At 35.4% G+C, this 21,717-nt stretch overlaps 1 protein-coding gene across 4 annotated transcripts in view; it reads right to left on the reverse strand.

Moving 5' to 3' along the window:
* The window catches only part of KYAT3 (kynurenine aminotransferase 3), a 63,149-nt gene that overhangs the window by 17,311 nt on the left and 24,121 nt on the right, over positions 1-21,717 (reverse strand). For all 4 annotated transcript variants that reach the window (XM_088791275.1, XM_088791276.1, XM_088791278.1 and 1 more), the window contains exons 6-13: positions 17,920-18,006; positions 17,006-17,131; positions 16,782-16,902; positions 9,998-10,074; positions 8,913-9,002; positions 4,998-5,184; positions 913-989; positions 553-639 (exon numbers count right to left, since the gene is read on the reverse strand). In XM_088791275.1, coding sequence (XP_088647401.1) covers positions 553-639; positions 913-989; positions 4,998-5,184; positions 8,913-9,002; positions 9,998-10,074; positions 16,782-16,902; positions 17,006-17,131; positions 17,920-18,006 — 852 coding nt within the window. The remainder of the gene's footprint in view (positions 1-552; positions 640-912; positions 990-4,997; positions 5,185-8,912; positions 9,003-9,997; positions 10,075-16,781; positions 16,903-17,005; positions 17,132-17,919; positions 18,007-21,717) is intronic.

Below are 21,717 nucleotides of genomic sequence, written 5' to 3' on the forward strand. Positions count from 1 at the left end.
TTGGATAATTTCTATGGATGTGTATTTAAGTGGATCTGTACTTTTCCTGTCTTCCTCAATCCTTTGTGTGTTAAGCCCCATATATTTCTCATATCAGATATTGCACATTTAAATTGTTGAATTTCCACTTGATTCTTTTAAAAATAGTTTTAATCTGTTCATTCATTGTGGCCATATTTTCCTTTAATTTTTTGGACATACTTATAATATTTGCTTTAAAGTCCTTGTCTGCTAATTTCCACATATGGGTCACCTTGGGATCTGTTTATATTGACTGCTTTTTTTCTTTTCAAGGGTCACAATTTCTTATATTTTCACATGTCTAGTAATTTTTGATTGCATGCTAGACATTGTAACATTACATGATAAGAAGTCTGATTATGTTGTAAACTCAACATTCTTGTTCTAGTAGGCAGTTGATTTCATGGCAGCCCTCTGACATTTAAAAATTGAATATGAGCGCATCGTGTTTAGCAATAGAAAAAAATGGTGATTTATAAACCAGAAGGAAGGACATTACAAATGTGTTGTACAGTAGAACAGGGAACTTACTTTAATGAAGCAAAATCGCACAAACTTCTCAAACTGTAATTTGGTCTCTGTGTTACAGAATGCTGAAACTGGGATGGCTGACAGTTTCTAAAAAATAAATAGAAGGTGAAATAGGAAAACTACTTATACTTCAAATATTGTAATAAATTTAGGACCATAAACATTAGAAACAAATAGGTTCTTCTAAATAGTCACAATAATTTTCAAAAAGAAAAATGTATTTAAAATTCTCCAAATAGCCACAAGTGGACTATCATATAACAAAATTACAGTTAACATTGTTCAAAGCATGTCAGCAGGTTTCCTTCACAAATTAACTATAAAATACAGCACACTATTGCAAAAGCCAATAAACATTACCTTATTTTTGGTCATCCATTTTATAAATTTATAGTCATAAGGTTCACTGTTGTCCTTCATATCAGAGAGGTCTGCATCTAAAACAACAATAAAAATGAGATGGCCTATGTATTATATCTGAAGCAATATGTATGTCATTTAATTCTATCAAAATTCAAAAATTTTCTCAGAAGATATTCATAGCATCTGCTGGAGTCTCATGTTGCATGGTGTGGTGGAAAGTGAGGAATTCACAGATGAGCTTTACTTATACTCTAAGGCAGTACTCACATAGACATCTGGTTGATCACACTTATCCATACAGCACTTAGCACTGGAAGAGAGTAGAAAAGGGGAAGGAAAGAAGGTTGCCTTTCCATCTAGAAACAATATAAGACTCTATGATCAATATGAAGGAAATAACATATAAATTTATAGAGTATTCATCAGTAATAATTAAAGCTCCAAATAGTCATTCATTATTAGATTACATGCTCCACAAGGGCAAAGTGTCTGTATTGCAGCCTATCATTATCCCCAACTCCTAGGTCCATGTCTAGCATATAAATAATGAAAAAAGCATTTATTTGTTGAATGACTAAATAATATTATTATTTATAAAGGGAAAGTGTCTATTTAGCTCTTCCAAGTGATATCCTTATTGTTTACCTCTTTCTTCTATATATTATGCTTTTTAAAAAAATGTTAAATTTGGGGTAAAACTTCAACTATGTTTTGGGGAATAACTTCAAATATTTTTATCTCTTGCTTCAATCTTGCTTTAAGGTCTGGGCTAGATATTTCTCTGGCATTCAGTTTCAGCAATCTATATTTCATATTGTTTCAATTTTATTGACTTGTACTGATAGATCTTTTTGAACAGCCCAAAGCAACTAACATTGATGGTTATTATAATCAATGAAATTTTACAATTTATTGCTCAAAACAAATTGAAGCAGTTATCATCTTTCTTTTATTCACTAAATATTACTGAGTCTCTTCAAATTAACAATGAAAAACACTTGAGATTGATGAAAGTTTCACCTGTATTTTGAAAAACATCTTAATATGTTTTTAGTTAATGATCTTATTTCCATTCTCCCCTATACTTTAAGAATGTAAAAATTCCATATGAGTACTCATAATATACTATAATTCATTGAGAACTTACTATTAGCTAAGTATGTTATATGATTCTCTCACTTATTTGTCCTACAATTCTGAGAGATAACTACAATATTCACTTTACAGAGGAGGAAGTTAAGTTACTATTTCAAGTATTTCACACTATATGTATGCATGTGTATTTAACTCAGGTTTGCTGTAACAAAAATGACCATTTAAAAAAGTTAAGAGTCTGTTGTAAATTATGTGAAAACTCCATGTGACTAGTACACAATAGGAGCATATTCAAAGGTAATCCAGAGAAAGAAGTGATCACTTATAGCAGTAGAAAGAAGAACAGGAGGATATTAGCTAACTGTAACTGACACTAGCTATATTACTCATTTATTCTTATAATGCTTAGAGGAATTTATTGCCATGGTGCTTACAGGGAAAGAAGGGAATAAATACAATTTTAAAGATTTTGTATTTAGAAGAAAGTTAGAATCTATTTCTTTTGAATACTTGAGTCAGAGATTCTCAAAGGAACTAAACAAAATATTTCTTTATTGAAGGAAGAAGTTTGCAACATATTATAATAGTATTAGGGTATTTAAGTAACTCCTGAAAATCAAAATTCATTATTGCGTTCCCACCATCTCATCCATAATTTTGGACCTTATTACCTTAGTAAAACAACCTCCTTACTTGTCATCTTGTGTTCTAATTGAATGTTCCCCTTTTTAGTTCTAGGATGGTCATTGGTCTGGAAAGTTGCTTAGTATAGCAGAAAAGAGATACATTCCCTGGTGAGAACAAGAATGTCTGGGTTCAGAGCTCAGCTCTGCTACTTATTAGTTGATTAACTTTGGTTAATTAATTCTGTCTATCTCAACTTTCTCATCCATCAGTGAGGATATAATAGCACCAATGTCATAGGGCTTTTGTGAGAATATGATATTTTGTAAACTTCTTAGTATAATACCTACTATATCATAAATGCTTAAAAATATTAACCAGTTAGCTATTGATATGAATTATAGAGGAAAGTAATTACCCATTCATGAATTATATGGTTTATTTTTATTTTCAAGCTGCCATCAAATGAGTTTTGTTGTTTGCTTTTGTCTTTAGAAAATGGTGGGACAAACCTCTAATATATTGAACAATTTTTACGTTCAAATTAATCTGAGCAGATGAAAGAGTAAAATAAAATGAACTTGTCTTCAGTATGTTGGAGGGTCTTATAGACATTATATTTTTCCCTCACAGGTGAAGGACGACAATAAAGAAGGGACTTCTTTTTTTTCCATCATCACAACAAGTTTTCTAAACCAAATCCTCTCTGTTCCTATACCAACAACACTAGTTCAAGATCTAAAACTTAAACCAGTATAGCATGCAGAATACATTGACTAAAGATAGAATGGGAAACTATTTAAGAGTTCAATGCAATAATCCAAGCAAAAGTTACATCATTGTCCTTTTGATGTTTAATGTCACTATGTGACAAATTCTTTTTAGAGTTTACTATCTGGAAAAGTTTGGTTCCAGGAAAGAATTATTTTTATCTAAAAAGCTGTTAAGTTTCCTTTTATTCAACAATTATGTAACTAATTCCATTTTTGTATTTGCCATTGCTGCCACAAAGTTCAGTCTCAAATTAATGCTAATTACAATACTAAATGAACCTAGGTGACTGAAATATTTGCTTCCTCTTTCTTTCTATGTGACATTGTGACATTGATTTTCTGTTATAAATAAACATTTCTATGTATATATTACTGCATAGAAGACTTTTGAGTTAGCTCAAATTCTTTTTGGGAGCGGATGAAATGTAAATCAATTTCTTTTAAACAAAACAATTCATGTTGAAAATCTTGCAATTTCCAATTCAAAAGCAAAAATATAAGTGATGAAACTGTTACTTCTTTTTGTCATTTCATGACATGAGCTGCACATTTAGACCCAATATAGAAAAAGTGGTTTTCACACTTCAGAGTATACATCTTAAGGGGTTTTACATAAAAACGGAGTGTAGGAGCCTGGCAAATACAGCTCTCTGGCAATAGGACAGCAAGAACCTCTGGCCCCCATGGCCTCTGTTTCTCTCACAACAAATGAAGAAATAATTATCACTGTTGTATTATAAAATCAAAAGTTACTGGCTTTATAAAATTTGGTATATCCAAAGGCTTTTCAAGTTCAATGGCATATAGCGTTATTGCAATAAAACCTTAAAATATTTAAAAACCATTTAGAATGGGTGTAATTTCTGTCAGAATAAACTATGCTCTTAAATTTACTATTCTTAACATTGTAGTTTTTTTTGAAGGAAAATAAGTTATGTATAAAATGTTATCATGATTCTAACTTTAGATTTGTATGGCATGTCAGAATTACATGTAACAACTTCAGGTAATATAAGGCCATTCCTTTTTGGAGACAGAACTATTTGGAATCTAGTTGTGTGACTTCAAGCAAGTTATTTAAAATTTTCTAAGTCTTCATGTCTTTAAAAACGGAGCTAACAGTGCTTTCTTCAAATGGGTATTTGAAAGTGCTAGGCATGTAGTAGACGCTCAATAAGTATTATTTGCCTTCATTTCAGTATATTCTAAAGTGGCAAATAATCCCTGATGGCATCCACATTCTAGAAACCTTATTCTTTCTCAAGTGAAAAGGAAACTAAAATTTTACTCAAAGGGGCAAAGGGCACATATATTATTTCATGTATCTGTTTTACATTACACACCAGAACAAGATGACAGTACATTATATGTTTAATAGAATATCTAGAACAACAGATTCCATAACCATGTAACAACAGTCACAATTAAGGTCAAGAACCTAAAAGTCAAGATGACTGTAGAAAAACACTGACATTGTGAAAATCCGTTTTTCCTTAGATAAAATACTGATATGACTTTGACACCAATCTTTTCTCCATAATTTCACACACAACTTTCCATATAGATGAAATAATAAAAACTCTTACAAACCTAGCAAAGATACATCAGCAATGATGAAGTATCCCCCATCAGGAATTATGGGTTTTAGGCCAACACTGTCAAGTAAATGTACCATCCGATCTCTTTTTACTTCTAACTCTTTTGGCAAGGAATTAAAGTAACACTCTGGGTCATCCATGCGCTTGATGTCAATCCAAAAAGCTTGAGCCAAGGCCTCCTGTATGTCAAGATTGAAAAATGTACAAAGGAAATATGGTAATGTTATTTATTGCTGAGTTTATTGGTATAATAAATAAAGATTGGCTGAGTAATATTATTGGCAAAAAAAAGTCATTCAGGGAATTACAGTTGAATTCCTGTGAATCCATGTTAAACTCTATAGATTAATGGAGGAATCAGTTACAAGCAAATTACTAAATCTAACAGGAAAAACTGAGAATGAGCTATGAAAATCCAAATTGAAAAAGAAGTATTATATAAAGATGGCATACTGGGAAATGAAAAGACATTAAGTTGTTTTCTGTTGAGGTGAGCTGTAGAATGACTTGCTAGATCTAAGTCTGGAAGATGACCAGAGAAATGATGAGTCAGCCTTTCCCCATTACCTTGGAGGACGTAGTGGAAATGAAAGCTGACCCACTGTGTCATTCCCCGTGGGAATATTCTAATCATTCATATCTCAGGAAGGTGGTCTGAGTGCCACAGGGATTAGAAACAAGTTTTTGGGTTATATTGAGTGACTTCTCTACTCTTCTTCAGGAAAGTAAGAAGACACAGGAATGTAACTAGGCTCAGAGAAAAGTCAATGTTAGTAGGCAGGTGTCTGAGAGGGCAATAGGTCAGGTAAACAAGTCTGAATCAGGGCATACATAAAGAACTATCCAAGCAGGATCTATCCAAGCAGGAGGGTGGAAGCTTGGTAGGCAAGTGTGAACTGGGACAACTTAGACATATTGGTTGTCAGCGCAAACCAGGAGATCCAAGCAAATAATCAACTTGGAATAGTTGAGAGATAGAGGGGCAGAACAAAGTGGCCAAATTTTAGGAACATTAATCACAACCGAGAGATTTCAAGAACTAAAAGACACATGCGATTATTAGTAAATAAATCGAGTACCTATATTAAAACTGGCATTGTGATAAATGCTGGGACTATCATGATAAACAAGATGAAGATGGTCCTTGCCTTCATGAGTCTTCCAATTAGTATGTACTGGTAAGGGCAGGGCAGAGGGATCGGATAGAAACCACTGCCATGAACAAGCAGGATATAATTTGTTCTTTTGGAAGAACTGAGAGAAGTCTAGTGTGGCTGTAGCTAGCAAGAGAGACAGCACAGCAAGAGACGACACTGAGACACAGAGAAGGGCATGGCGATGGAGAAGACTGCATGCCAAAGGCATTCAGCAGGAAAAATGAATGAATAATAATAACTCCTTAGTACTAAAGAAATCTTGGATAAAAAAAGGATTGGTTGCTTCAGTCTAGGAATCTTTGGTTCCCCTGGAAACTTGTGCCAATTTCAAAACATGGTTGTCTGAGGGCATGGAAAAAAAAAAAAAAAGAAGGCCGCTTAGCAGAAATGGAGAACAAGATGGTTCAGAAAAAGATGTTCTAGATTCTTAGCTGAAACTTTCTTTTTCTCAGCAACTTATTCATTCCCTATAGTAGGAGATATTACCCTAGAAAATTCAAATCCCAGGAGACATAAACATCCTCCTAACTGTAGAATTGTACCCGACTCCCCTTTCTCATATCTCACATGTGATCCACTGGCAAATACTGTCAGCTCTACCTTCAAAACATACTCAGAACCCAATCATTTTTCACCGCTTGTCTCATCTCCATATTGGTTCAGTTCACTGCTATCTCTCTCCCTGATCACTTCAACAGTCTTTTAACTCAACTAAGCAGCCAGATTCCCTTTGATAACACAGGTTAGATCATGTCACTCCTGGGCTCAAGACTCTCCAGTGGCTTCCTATCTCATTCGGTCTGTATAGTGACAAACATGCCCCTACTTGATCTGGCTCCCAGCTATCTTTCTAATTATTTCCGGCTACTCTTCTCCCCTCATCATCCTATCCCAGCCTCTGTACTTTCCATTGATATAAACATGAGAATCAGACTGCCTAACCCAGGGCCTTTGCACTTGTACTTTCAGGAGGTTTCTTCTCCAGATAAGCATGTAACTGCTTAGCCTCCTTCAGTTCATAGCTCAAATGTCCCCTTCTCAGTGAGGATTTCAAACATTACTCCACTTAACATTGTATATCCTCCCTCTTCACACTTTATCTCCTTACTCTTCACTACTTTATTTTTCTCCATTGCATCTATCAACTTCTGACATATTATACTGTTAAAATATTTATTTATCATCTGTGTCCCCCACTAGGCTATTATCTCCATGAGGGCAGGAATTTTTGTTTGCTGTATTTAAAATACTCAATAAATATTTGTTAAATAAGTGAATGGATTTAGTTTTAGAGGATAAAATGAGTTTTATAATAAAAGCAAATGTTAGAATTAGCCTTTATCATGATATTAAGAGTCACTGGAAAAAAGAAATGTAAAATAGATATATTTTCTCATTCAATAGGTATTTTTGACAAGAAGTAAAAAAATAAGTTTACTGTAGGCAACATATTTCACTCTTTTTGATTTTTAACTGCCTTCCAGAAAAATACTTTTTTTTCGGTGTTCTGATTATTCATAGAATGATGGTATGTAGATCCCTATTTTATAAACATTAAAAAAATAGAAACAATATAAAAATATATACTTTAAAAAGTCATACCTATTGCTGTCCCTATCTATTAATTTCACCTATTCTCCTTACCCCTACAAATCACCACTTTTACTAGATTCATTCTGGATTTTCCAGAGATCCTTTAAGAAAAGACAAGCACACAGTCCCTTTTTTATACAAGATATAGCATAAATATACACTGCTCTGCATCTTGTTTTTACTTTACAATATATTCTGGAAATCTTTCTATCAGTAATTATAGAGTTTCTTCACTCTTTTCCTTTCCCTTTCTTTTCGTTTAATTTTTAAACAGTCATGGTGTTAGAATAATGGCCCCAAAGAAGTCCATGTCTTAAAACCAGAATGTGTAAATATGCTACCTTGCCTGGCGAAATGAACTCTCAAATGTGATTTAAGTTAAGCATCTTGAGATAGAGAGGCTATTTTGGATTACGTGGGTCCTAATGCAATCACAAGGATCCCTACAAGGGTAAAGGGCATCAGGTGACAGGAGACTTAGAGTCACAAGAGTGATATGACCATAAGCCAAGGATGCAAGCAGCCCCAGAAGCTGGAAACGACAAGGAATGGACTCTCCCTGAGAGCCTCCAGAAGAACACAGCAATGCAGACACCATGCTTTTAGCCCTGTCAGACCCATTTTGACTGCTGACCTCCAGAGCTGTAAGATAAAAAAAAAATTGTGTTGTTTTAAGCCACTAAGTTTGTGGTAATTTGTTACAGAGAAATAGGAAACCAATACGGTCATACACGATTTAAATGTTTAGATAGACCATGGTTTATTTTAACCAGTTGTCTCTAGATGGATAATGACAATCCCCTATTTTCTGTAATAAGTGGCCCTGTACATATAGAGCTTCTTACACGTGCAGATAGGGTAACTTCCCAGAAACAGATTGCTGCTTCATAGAGCACGCACATCTGTAATTTGGCTTCATGCTGTCACTGTCATCCAGAGTATATTAAAAAAACAAACAAACAAACAAACAAAAAACAAAAAAAACACTATTCTTAATAGCAAGGAATATGTGTCTGCTCCTAAATTCCCAAATTATACCAGAAGCCCTGCTCAAAAAGAACCTGAAAGGAAGAACTAAGTCAATTCAAACACATAACATAAAGACAATACCTTCCCTAAAAGACCATGTTTCAACACCAAGTTACTATAAAACCTACCTGTAAAGGAGTTGCGCAGGTATAAATGCTGTTTTGTTGAACTGTCTGCAAATGTTTTATCAAGTGATTAGGACCAATGGTCCAGCCAAGCTAGAAAACGAGAAGATAAAAGCAGAGTTTAAGATGTGAATTTAATCGTATGTACCAAATCTATAGAGAAGCTTAATGCAATCGTTAAACATACGCAATTCTACCATGTTCAAAATGTACGAAAGTAGTGCAGTATTAGTGAGAATCATTTCAACACTTCTTTTTGTGGAAAAGTTTCCAACTGGAGTCACTATACTCTGCCCTCAGAAGGTAAACAATGCATGCAGTCCTAATTAGCTTTCTCCTCTCCTCTGGGTTGCTACTTCTGATAGAGGTCTGAAAAACAGTACCAAAGCTCGTTTGAATTAGATGTAGATAAAAGTAACTGAACCAGGGCCTATGGGACTCTTCCATAATTTGTGTCTGCAGGCCTCATTTTTTGATACTCCCTGCTTCTTAGCCATGGTTAGGAGAGGCGAGGCTGGAAGATAAGCAAGTCACAATTGGATAAATTGTTATTGTGTTACATACTGTCGTGGTTGAGTGCAAAGATTTGGAAGCTAGATTACCAGCCCTGGTTTGAATTTATTAGCAGTGTAATGTCAGGCAAGTCTCCTAACTTCTCTGTACATTAGTTTCATTGTCTGTAAAATGAGGGTAATAAATTATACCCCCTTATAATGTGGTTATGAGAATGAAAGGAATCACTACGTGCACTAAGCACTAAGAACCTGGCACATAAGTGCCAAAATATTAGCTATTAGTATTTTTCTCCTTTTATATAACATGCAGTCATCTGAACATTCTTTGCAAAGAAAAAAGTGTCATTAGTTGATTACTTATGAAAAATTACCTTATTTTTCTTTTAAAGAAATGATTAGATCTCAAAAAGAATAAAGGCCAACATGAAAGATGAATGAGTAAATAATAAGCAAAAGATCTGTAAGTATAAAAACCTATGTGAACTGAATAGAGATGCTTTTAAAACACACACACACAAAACCCTACAGGAAGTAAAGCACACACCTGTTTTTAAGCAATTAAATTCATCTCACCTTCCAGCCAGTTACACTGAAAGTTTTTCCAGCACTTCCTATTGTGATTGTTCTCTCCCACATGCCTGGAAAAGTGGCTGAACAAGAAAAAGAAAAACAAAAAAGTAAAACAAGTGCTTTCCAATTAATCTACATTTTGTATAACCTAAAAACATAAATGTATCATAGTGTACTCAGTCTAATTATTTTACTAGGTTTGTTTAAAGATAATGTAACTTTAACCCAAGCATAGCTAAAAATGTTACAACGCTTGAAAACATTGCAATAGGGCACACCTAAGTAACACTTAATAGATTGACTAATTTTAAGTAGCAAAATTACTTCGAAGGGCAGGAGTGGCAGAGGTGCCCGTAGGAAGTGTTCAGGACTGGTTCCGTGCAGCGGCCACACAACCCACGGCACCCTGTGTTCAGTGTTAGCTGTGTGCTCAATCTCATCACTTTATGGCACGGTTTTGGCTGTGGTCCTAGTTTTGGTTACCTTACCTCTACTCTGCCCATTTTCTGAGTCTCTTTCTCCAGGATCCCTAGGTCAATGATTGTTAAAATGTGGTCTGCACATCAGCAATATCAAGATCACTGGGAAACTTGTAAGAAGGGCAAATTCTTGGAATGCATCACAGACCTACTGAACCAGAATCTCTAAGGGTGGGGCCCAGCAATCTGTGCATGTGTGTGCGTGCATGTGTGTATATGTGTATTTTGCTAACAACTTTATTGAACTATAAATATCACACCATATAATTCACTCATAGAAGTGCCTAATTCAGTGGTTTGTAGTATATCCAGAGTTGTGCAACAATCACCACGATCAATTTTAGAACTTTTTTTTCACCCCAAAAGAAGCCCCATACCGTTCAGGTACACCCCCTCCTATCCTCATGGCCAGTAGCACTAGAACTTGTGCTTGAATGGAGCTTATCTAACACATGATTTCCTCTGTAATGCAACAGTCTTCCTGCACTTAGAAACATATGACAACACTTCAGCACTATGCCCACGTGCCACTGTACACAGTAAAATCACCATTAAAAAGATACTTGCTTATAGCATGAGCTGAAACAAGGAGGCAGAGTGTTGCCTTGCTGACCTCACCTGGGAGCATACACATCAGGTGACAAATTTTTCACTGCTCTGAGCATGTCTGCAAAGGAAGCACCCTAAGTAATGATTTTGGTGTTACCAATATATTTTAGTGAGCAGGCGAATTCACAAATATAGATTCCACGAATAATGAAAAACGACTGTTAAAGGTTTTCAAATTGATCAATATCTTTAATAAAATCATTCATTCATTTATTCATTCACTCATCAAACATTTGTTAGCAACAATCAGACGCCAGGACTAAGCTAGGTCAAGAGGAAGCAAAGACGAGAAAGAGGCAGTTCCTATCTTCAAGGAGCTTCATGCCTAGGGGGGTAGGAGACAAGTACAACAACTGCAACAAAGGGGGATAAGTGCTATTTTGGCAACAGGCATGGAGTATTGTGCTAGCATAGGTGTAGGGGTGGCTCTCCGCAGCCATAATGCTTGAGCTGAGACCTGGAAGGCCACACAGGGCTTTGCCAGGCAGAGAAGGGGGAAGGAAGGTCAATTTTGGGCAAAGGGAATACAGATAACAAAGTCCAGGAGGTATAAAATGCAAGAGTTTGTGAATTTTGCTGGACAATGGTAAATTATTTCTCTGAGAATGCTACCTACAAAACTGCTTTTTTTGGATTCCTTAAATAAGTTAGTTGTGAAGTTCTTCACATGCAATCCACAAGCTTTACTCTTGTTTTTTAGAGGTACAATAGATGTTCTTGTATTGTTCTAAGAGGTTTTGTACAAACAAAGGGAAAATAAATACCCATTTCTAGGGGGGTTAAGCTGTTTTCTTAATCTCATGAGGCATGTACAGTGCCTACTAAAATGTAAGGTAGCTAAAGAAATTTCCCAAATGGGTGCATACGTAATTTCAGTCTATCACGAAACACCTGCCAATATTCGTAAAGGTAGGACAACTATATAAATCAGAAAAGTTCTAATTGTATTCTCTGTGGAGAACAAAAACCAAAACGATAAATGGAGAAAATATTTACAGGGTCCATTCAAAGAAGGAATATTCTAATATTTGATATAAATAATCATATCACCTCCTAGTCTTCCAAAATATTTCAAAAGCACACCATAACACATGTACCACTCTCCTATTTGACCAGAGAAAAGCTAAACTATGTAGAATGCAGAGTATCACTTCCTTTAAAGTAATAATACATAACCCAAATCAGAAAGGCTTATTAGTAAGAACAATATATAGAAATAAAGTCTTTGAAAATAAGAAATACCCAGAGAAACTAATATAATTCTAGCATACAAGTATTTTCACTATAAGTTACAGAAGAAGGAAGTTAAAAAGTACTCACATATCAAATGTAGGTTTTGTTCACAAAATATAAAATCTAATTATAGTATTCAAAAGGAGAGCTAATTTGTTGGTGGCCATATAAAAGTGGATGTCTTTTTTTAAGGAGTAAGTTGATCAGCTAAACAGCTTACAAAGAACTTTATACTAATTTTCCAAATATCAATGGATTAATATATAAATATCAGTGTATTAGTATATCTCTTCTATACTAGTGGTTTCTTTTTGTCATTTTACTGAAACCCAGAGATATGATTTGAATCAAGAATCTGAACTAACAAGGACAAATTCTACTATTTCAATAAAAAGTGCCCTAAGTCATTCTAAAACATCTAGATGTTCATGTCCTCTCAGTCTCAGAAATTTGGGGAGTCACAAACATTAATGCACATAGCCAGGCAGAACAGATGAACGACCAAAGCAGAGTGTGACTAATAATCTAGAGGCAAAAAAAAAAAAAAATCTTTGCAGGTCTGATAATTAAAAAAAACCCATATCTAGTATCAGTAAGTTTAGCTTGCAGTTCTATCTGAAAGGCATGGGTCTTTGCACTTCTCACTTATGACCCAGGATCCCTCAACCAGCCACAGCAGCTGTAACAGTCATTCACAGGCGACTTAGGCTTAAATAGAAGTCAGATAAAGATTAGAAGCATGATGAAGAGCCCTAAATCAGGGAAAACTGCCTCTGTGACAACATGGAGATGATGCTAATTTCATGTGTGGCTAGAAAGCCTGATTGTATTATATTAAAGAACTACTATTGCACTCTGCAAATTGATGGAATGGCCATTTTGTATCTTTCATGTATTTGACAGAATAAGTTTTCAGGCAACCTAATTGCAATCTCTAAATAATGAAATAGTGAGTTCATTTTTTTGTTTTAACTTTATGGGCTGTTACAACAACTAAAAAAAAATCTAAGTTAAAAATATGTATCTCGATATCTCTAGCAAATAATATTATCAATTAAAATTTTTACCATGAAAGGTCTATCATATAACATAAGGTTTAAATACAATACAGGCTTAAAAATAATTCTAAGACCATTTGAAGTAATCTTTTGGAAAGAATATGGCTAAACTGAGCTAACTGAAACTAAAGCTCTGAGTCATTCTCACAGGCATGAACATATGCTTTATATTGAATATAAAATTGTATTTAAACATTAGGTAGATGCCTCTTCCTCTCTGTTTAATCTATAAAATTTCAATAAACTTAACAAAATAATTAAATAGAATTACTTTATTTTAAATAAATATTTAAAATACTTAAATATTTTAAATAAATCAAACAAATTTTAAATCAAATAATTTTAGATAAAATAATTAAATAATAATTTAATAAAATTTAATCTAAAAACATCTACCAAAAAATTAATTTCCATATTTGCCTGATTTTCTACTGGGGAACAACAGTTCAAATGATCCAAGAGAGGTCATCTCATCAGTAAGGTGGGTGAAGTCACATGAACGCTTATGCAATTTTTGACATAGACCCACAGTTTGTTCTGTTAAGACACCACATTTTGCAAATCTCTGGCCTTCTTCTCTGTTCATATATTCTCCCTGAGAAAATCCATTCTCTTCTATGGTCAACAAAACTTTGAAGACTGCCAAAAATGTATCCCCTCAAAATTTGATCCTGACCACCAGGCCTATAATTCTACGTGTTTCCAGATTATCTCCTCCTCTGTGTCTCTCAGATACTGAAACTTAGACAAGACTAAAGCATGAGAAGTAGGAATTACCTTGGCTCAACTCTTCCCCACAGATCTGGATGTCCTTTCCCCATCTCTGTCTCTAGCAAAAGCCTCGTCACTGCTGAGTGGTCCAGGCTAGAGATCTCAGAATCATACTTGCTTGTTCCCTTCCCATCTTCCAATGCTATACTCTGTGCCCTATAGTTTCTCCTTCTAAACAGCCCGCGTGCATCATCTCCACTGCCATGGCATCAGACTTGCTTAAGATCCTCACCTGTAGCTGGTTCTTACCTTTATAAATCCAATCCAATCACATAATCAAATCCCCTGTGTTGCCACATCTTTTGTGGTAGTTCTCAAAATATACTCACCAGTCTCCTGGTGATCAATTTAATGTATAGAACTTAAACATTCAACTTCAAGATTTCCTCCACAAAATTTTCTTAAGTACTTAAGATAAGTGGTACCACTTATCTGATAGTGAAGTCTACCAATAGTGAAGCAAATAAGCATTTAATAAATGAATATTAATGGCAAAATCAGAAAAACTCAGATATGTTTATTTCAATAGCTGTTATAGACAAATACGCACAGAACTGTGTTTTTTATATTGACTTCCAATTATTTAGTTTCTGTCAGGAAATTCTAATTTCAGGATGGAATGCAACATATCAATCACTATTTCATGATGTGAACATCATGGCTTCAAGGTGCTCTACCACTAAAGTAAGTTTCAGAACCACTGACCCCACTATAAACAATAATATAAATGGAGCCACTTAAAAATGGAGGCAGAGCTGCCATGACAGAGGAACTGCCTTGCACATCTTATGCCTCAAATCTTTGGAATCTTAAAAACAGGACAAAACAACCTTTGGGTGGGACTAAGCAAACAACAGTTGTCCCAAACAACTGTTTGCAAAGATAACAAGAAAGCGGTTAATATGACTATCGGACTGATGACTACCAGGTGGAAAATTAAAAACATTGTTTAAAATTAACATGTTATCAGCACCAATAGAAATGCCTTCCTTCTATTGATGTAATTATTCCCTGTCCCTTTCTTATAAATGGGTATTTCTTAAATACCCATTGCCTTTGTCTCCTAATCGGAATCTTACTTGGGCTTTTGCCTGAATTTATGATTCCAGAATAGCTATTCTTACTGATCTCAATAAATGTTTGTTACTTCTCCTTTGAAAGACCATTTTATTTTTTATTTTATTTTTTAAATTTATTGGGGTGACAATTGTTAGTAAAATTACATAGATTTCAGGTGTACAATTCTGTATTACATCATCTATAAATCCCATTGTGTGTTCACCACACAGAGTCAGTTCTCTTTCCATCACCATATATTTGAACCATTTTATTTCTAAGTTAAGACTCCTCAGTAAAGTTTAGACTCTACTTTCATATACAATGTCCTTCAGAGTCACCCCACCTTTTTGCCTCAGTACATGTTAGTTTATCTGATAGGAATTTTCTTTCTACTTCTCTGCCTAATTAATTCCATCTTTTGCCCACTCCTTTTTGGATCCCCTCAAGCAGTTGCTTTTTCCTCTGTGTCTCTACAATAATTTTTAATGTACCATAAAGATAACTACGAAAAGGGCAACAAGTATTCATATATAAGTGCACTAATTTTTTTATTTAGTGGTTTCTGCCACTGTGGTTTTAGTCATTCTTCGCTTGTCCTTTTCTTATTTCCTACTCATTAATTCAACATTTACTTTCTAATCGTCTACCATGTGCAAGATCCTATTCTGGGAACTGGGGATTCAGTGAACACCCAAACGAACTAACATCCTTCCCTTCTTGCAGGTTAGAAGTAAAATATATATACCTTGATTTTTGCTATACAGGGAAAGACAAAAAAAAAACCAAAAACAAAACCCTGAAAAAGTACAAAGCCAATGCTGGAAGAAGAGAGGTAACTATCTTAAATATTGTGATCATGAAAATTGACATCTGAATAAAGACCTGAGGGAGGGGAAGAGAATGAGCCCTGCACATATCTGAGGGAAAAAATGTTTCCAGGCATAGGAAGGACAAGTGCAAAGACCCAAGGGTTGCAGCCCAGCTTTTAATCCTATAGTTAATATAAGTTTGGGTTACCCCAGAAGACACCAGGATCTTTGTGAGATGGCCCAGTACTAGTGGCGAAATCCCAGGCACAGGACAAGCAGCCAATAGCTTACCGTCCCTGTAATCTTTTCCTGCTGACCTGCCATTTTGGCAACTTGCTCAACAGAGACAGTGCAGTTTGGGACCAAGTAAGCTCCCTGTGTCTGATGTACCAAGTAATAGATGGATTCTTGATAAAAAGCTAAGAGTATAGGCAACAGTACTATTAGGTTGGTGCAAAAGTAATTGTGGTTTTTGCAATTATTTTTAATCTTTTAAACCACAATTACTTTTGCACCAACCTAATACTTCTCTGGTTTCGTAGTTGTATAGTATGATTCAAAACGTCTTTCCCTAAGTTTATACTGTTTGTCCTACAGGCTGTTCATCAACTCACTCAAGCACCATTCACTGAAATCCCATATTTGAGTACTCATATAGACAGACCCATTACAAACACTATTTTAAAGCTGTTCTGGGATCCTTTCCAATCAGTTGTTCCACACATGCCCAAACACATTTAGATTTGTGACTCTATGTAATAATCAGTACCTATTTTTAAATGCTTGTTTCCAGTATAGACAAGCCATTCGTAAACCTCATCACTGATGCAGAGTGTGTCATATTTGATGCAAAGGTCAGCAATTACTTGGAGTTCCTCTTTGGTGTATACCTATACATATTAAAGGATACGAAAGAACAGAACCAATTATTATTCAACGTGTGAGAAAATGATAGATCAGAAGACTATATAAAGAGATCAAAGACTCACTTACCTTGCCCATGGGATTATGTGGCGTATTCAGTATTATAGCTTTGGTTTTGGAATTAAATTTACTTGCCAGTTCTTCAGGATCCAATGTCCAGTCAGAACTCGACCATTTTTTCCCATCAACAGGTTTCTAAGCATGAAGAATGAAGATGTGATTTAATTCAATTAATTCATTTGCTGGCTTATAAATAAATAACCTAATCAAGAAAAACAATTAGAGAAAGGCGTGGCAAATATAACTGGAAAAAAAATGACTAACTCAGAAAATAAACAGAAACAACTAAGGTTTAGTTCTACCTTAAGAGCCCAAGAGGACTTGAGGCTCATGTTCACACCTGTTAGGTGGAAAAATGGACTCTGTCAACATTAACAGCTATTAAAGTGCCTATATTCCTTCAAGTGAGACAGCTATGGTTAACAAGTCTGATGGTAGAAGATTCTGTGATTCACCTTAGTGTGTTACTTATTTTGGTAAGATTTTTAAAAAGACAAAGCTATTATACTTGATTATATTCCTAAAGATAATAGCAGAATAAAAAAAAAGAAAATCACTTCTTTCAGAATTTAACAAGCATTTATTGAGCACCCAGCATATACTGTGCACTGCTAAATCACTGGGGAGCCGTGCTATAAAAGTGAGTCAGAAACGGTCTCTGACCTGGTGGTACTCAGTCCGTGGTGGGGATACGTGGCCACAAAAGATAATATTACATACAATGTGGGTGCTGATACAACACAGACACATGGCAAACACAGGATAAAGTAATAAAAGCTCCCCTCTTAAAGTTGTTAACTTCAGTCACCATAGAGATACACAGTAAATCCCAAAATGTAATCGAAGTAGAAACTTTATGGGTGATAAAGTAATTGGTATTTTCATAACTTCTTAAAGCATGTGAATCATATCGGTATACTTACAGATCTTAGGGAAACAAAAACAGGCGTTCCTCCAGCCATTCTCACCATGGGCTCATAGCAGTCATAGAAAGGCACTATTATTATGACCTGAAATAAGATCAAATAAGAACACCACATATCAATCACTGATTCATTTAACAAATATTGGGTAACTTCTCCGTGTGAGGTACTATACTACATGCTGAGATGCAGCAGTGAAAAAAAACACGCCTTGCCTCCCTAGAGCTAATATCCGAGAGGAAGGACCTTGGGGATAAACGTGTCAGGAACCTTAATGGGAGTCCTTGATCTCTTAGGAAGATCTACAGATAGGCTTGCAGTGGAGACCCTTGAAATTATACGCAAAATTTTATATGCACACAGGTAGATTGGGGGGGAGGGGAGAGGGGGATGGGGAAGGGCTACAGCTCTTATCACACGCTCAAAGAGATGTTCCAGCCAAAAACATTAAGAGTTTCTTTAAATTGCAAATTATAAAATAAAGTTTGAAATGGTGGCAGAAGCCAGACTATAAAGAAAGACAACACTGCAATGCTCTTTATTATGGAGTACTAATTTATAAGTATTATCCTGAGAGTAAAGGTGTTTCCCTTTTGTCAAAAGCATCCTGAAACAAAGAGTGGATGCAGGGAGATCAGTTAGGATGCTATTCTTATTGTCTAATACCACACTTCCCCTCCGGGTAACATACCTGGATTCTATCTTTTCCCCTAGTCCCTGGAATGTACTCGTTGCCCCTGCATGCTCTCTTCTCTCAATCACTCATGTGCTGGCTTTCAGGTCAGTGGACCAATCCAGCCAGTCTAGTCAGCGTCCCTCCCGAAATCTGCCAGCTTGGATCTAGCATCCTGACTTTCTGCTTCTCTATAAGGAGAGTTTGAACACATAATTTATAACCATTATATAACATTTACCTTTACTTTGTATCTTTTTTAAATCTAGCAATATTTCACAAAAATTTCATATTATTGTAGTTTTAATATTTATTATTTTAATGACTATTTGAGAGTTTATGGAATTCTAAAATAATTTTCTTACGATTTGCTCGTATAAATGACAATGCTGTCCATTTGTGATATGTATAGTTTCTCTATTTTAAAACAATTTGCTGAATAAATTCACATGATTGCCATTGCTAGACGAAAGGGTAGAAACATCTTTCTGGCACTTTCTATACATAGCCAAGCTGCTTTTGAAAAATCTGGCAACAACAATTTATCATTTCACAAGTCTATACTAAGTGGTCTCTAACTTTTTCTTAGTTAAATTAATGGTACCTGATTATTGTTCTAAATTTGCACTTTTTACTGTTTATATTTCCTATGGTGTGAAATACCTGTTCAAGGCTTTTCTCATTAAGAGTCAAATGAGGCCCTTACATTCTAAAGCTCCTTTGTTTGCGTGTCATTCAACTCACATTGCAGACCTACTATGCAATGTGCTATGTTAGGTGTTAGGTACTGGGGAGGAAAAAGAAATGAACCCTGCAAGTTTTTAATTAGTCTGTGAGATTCTCAAGGACTAGGATGATCTACTTTAGTAACTCTGGTGAGAAACTTAGGGCCTGATATGATGCGAAAGCTCAATCAAGGAAAATATATTGGGAGGATGGAGGTCGAACTGAAAGAATACACTTGGTAGTCCTCTCTGTAATTTCTTTATTTTCACAATGGAAACAATTCCACTCCCTTTTTGAAGAATATTTATTGAGCACTCACTATTTCAGATGCCGGCAGTACAGCAATAAACTATATTCTCCTGGAACTTATATTCTACTGAGAGAGGCTTATAATAAACAAGAAAACAAGGAAGGAAATTAAATAATTTCAGATAGTAATAAATACTATAAAGATAATAAAATAGGTCAAAATGATAGAAAGTGACGTGGGTGGTTTCAAAATATTAGATAAGATGACCAGGGAAGAAAGAAGAGAGAAAAGAAGGTCAAGGGCTGAGCCTTGGGACACTCCAAGGGAGTGCAGAGGAGGAAACAACAGAGGATGAACAACATCAAAGCACGAGGGAAAACTTTCAACTGTTTTATAGGATTGAAGGAGACTGTGTGTACGAAAGCATGACTGTACTTCCTTAACATGTTTCCTTAAGTAGCTTACTGGCTGGCATAGTAAAGGGAATCAGTGATGTAAAATAAAAATATGATACAAAGTAACAGTGGCATCTTTTACAAAAGAGGCACAGTAAAGTGCTACGAGAGTTCAAAGAGAGGAATTAATAATATATGAGGTCTGACAATTAAGTTCACAAACTTGTTCCAGTGATGTTACTAACCTTTTTTGATTCATTATGAATTTGTACCAACTGGACAAACAGTTAACCAAGTTTACTATTTGGAAGTGCTAAAAAGGCTGTGTGAAAAAGTTAGACGAAAACGACCTGAACTTTTAGCCAACAATTCATGGCTCTTGCATCACGACAATGCACCGGCTCATACGACACTGTCTGTGAAAGAGTTTTTAGCCAGTAAACAAATAACTGTATTGGAACACCCTCCCTACTCACCTGATCTGGCCCCCAATGACTTCTTTCTTTATCCAAAGATAAAGGAAATATTGAAAAGAATACATTTTGATGACATTCAGGACATCAAGGGTAATACGATGACAGCTCTGATGGCTGTTCCAGAAAAAGAGTTCCAAAAGAGTTCCAAAATTGCTTTGAAGAGTGGACTAGGTGCTGGCATTGGTGTATAGCTTCCCAAGGGGAGTATTTCGAAGGTGACCGTAGTGATATTCAGCAATGAGGTATGTAGCACTTTTACTAGGATGAGTTCACGAACCTAATTGTCTGCCTTTGTAGATCAGGGCAAATATGTTCATTCTTCAGACTCTGCTGACGCACTGCCTCTCTGGAGCTTTCCAGACCTATATGAGCAGAGTTGATCACTTCTTCCTTTTGTCACCATCATAATTTATACACTCTCCATATTGACAATCACACTACATTTTTCCTCATTTGTTTAAAAGTCTATTTCCTCTACTAGACAGGGAACTACTTCCATGTAGAAACCATCTTTTAAAAATCTCTCCCACAGTGCCTAGCACAAAGGAGATATGCAATGCTTCCTGATAAACAAAAAAGGTCCGGAGATATTGAAGCAGGGGTACTAGAATGATAGTGGCAAAGTAGGGGCACAGCTGACCAAACTTGGTGCCAAAGTGGGTCTTACATCACATGACTAAGTAAATAGCAGAAATCAGTCAACCTTATTACATTAAGTTGGTGCAAAAATAATTGTGGTTTAAAAGGTTAAAAAAAAATTGTAAAAACCGCACTTACTTTTGCACTAACCTAATATATCCCTCACACTATGCTGCTAGTACTGGGCACAAAAGGACAGTGACCAAAATACTTGTTGATTGTGTTCAGGTTAAAGGTTATTTTAGCAGTGAAATCTAAGGTATTGATTGTTTCCCATCATCGCTAGCCCCTTCCACCTGCCCTTATCTAAATAAGCTGTAAAAATAAGAATAAACTGCATGCAACAAAATGGATGAATGCCACAGACAAAATAAGTGAAAGAAGCCAGACTCAAGAGAAGATACCATATGACTCTCTTATTAATATATCAAGTTAAAGGGCAGGCAAAAGGAACCTATGGTGATAGACGACGACAGATGAGTGGATACCTCTGGGAGAATAGAGACTAGTAAGGGGCAAAGGGAGCCTTTTGGGTGCTGGAAATGTATTGCGTCTTCAACTGGCTTGTGGATACATGGAGATATACGAGTACATACATATATATGTACATATGTGAAAATTTATCAAGCTATACCGTTA

The sequence above is a fragment of the Rhinolophus sinicus genome, chromosome 14 (assembly GCF_057876585.1).
Source record: "Rhinolophus sinicus isolate RSI-liver-muscle chromosome 14, RSI-T2T, whole genome shotgun sequence".
Classification (NCBI taxonomy): domain Eukaryota; kingdom Metazoa; phylum Chordata; class Mammalia; order Chiroptera; family Rhinolophidae; genus Rhinolophus; species Rhinolophus sinicus.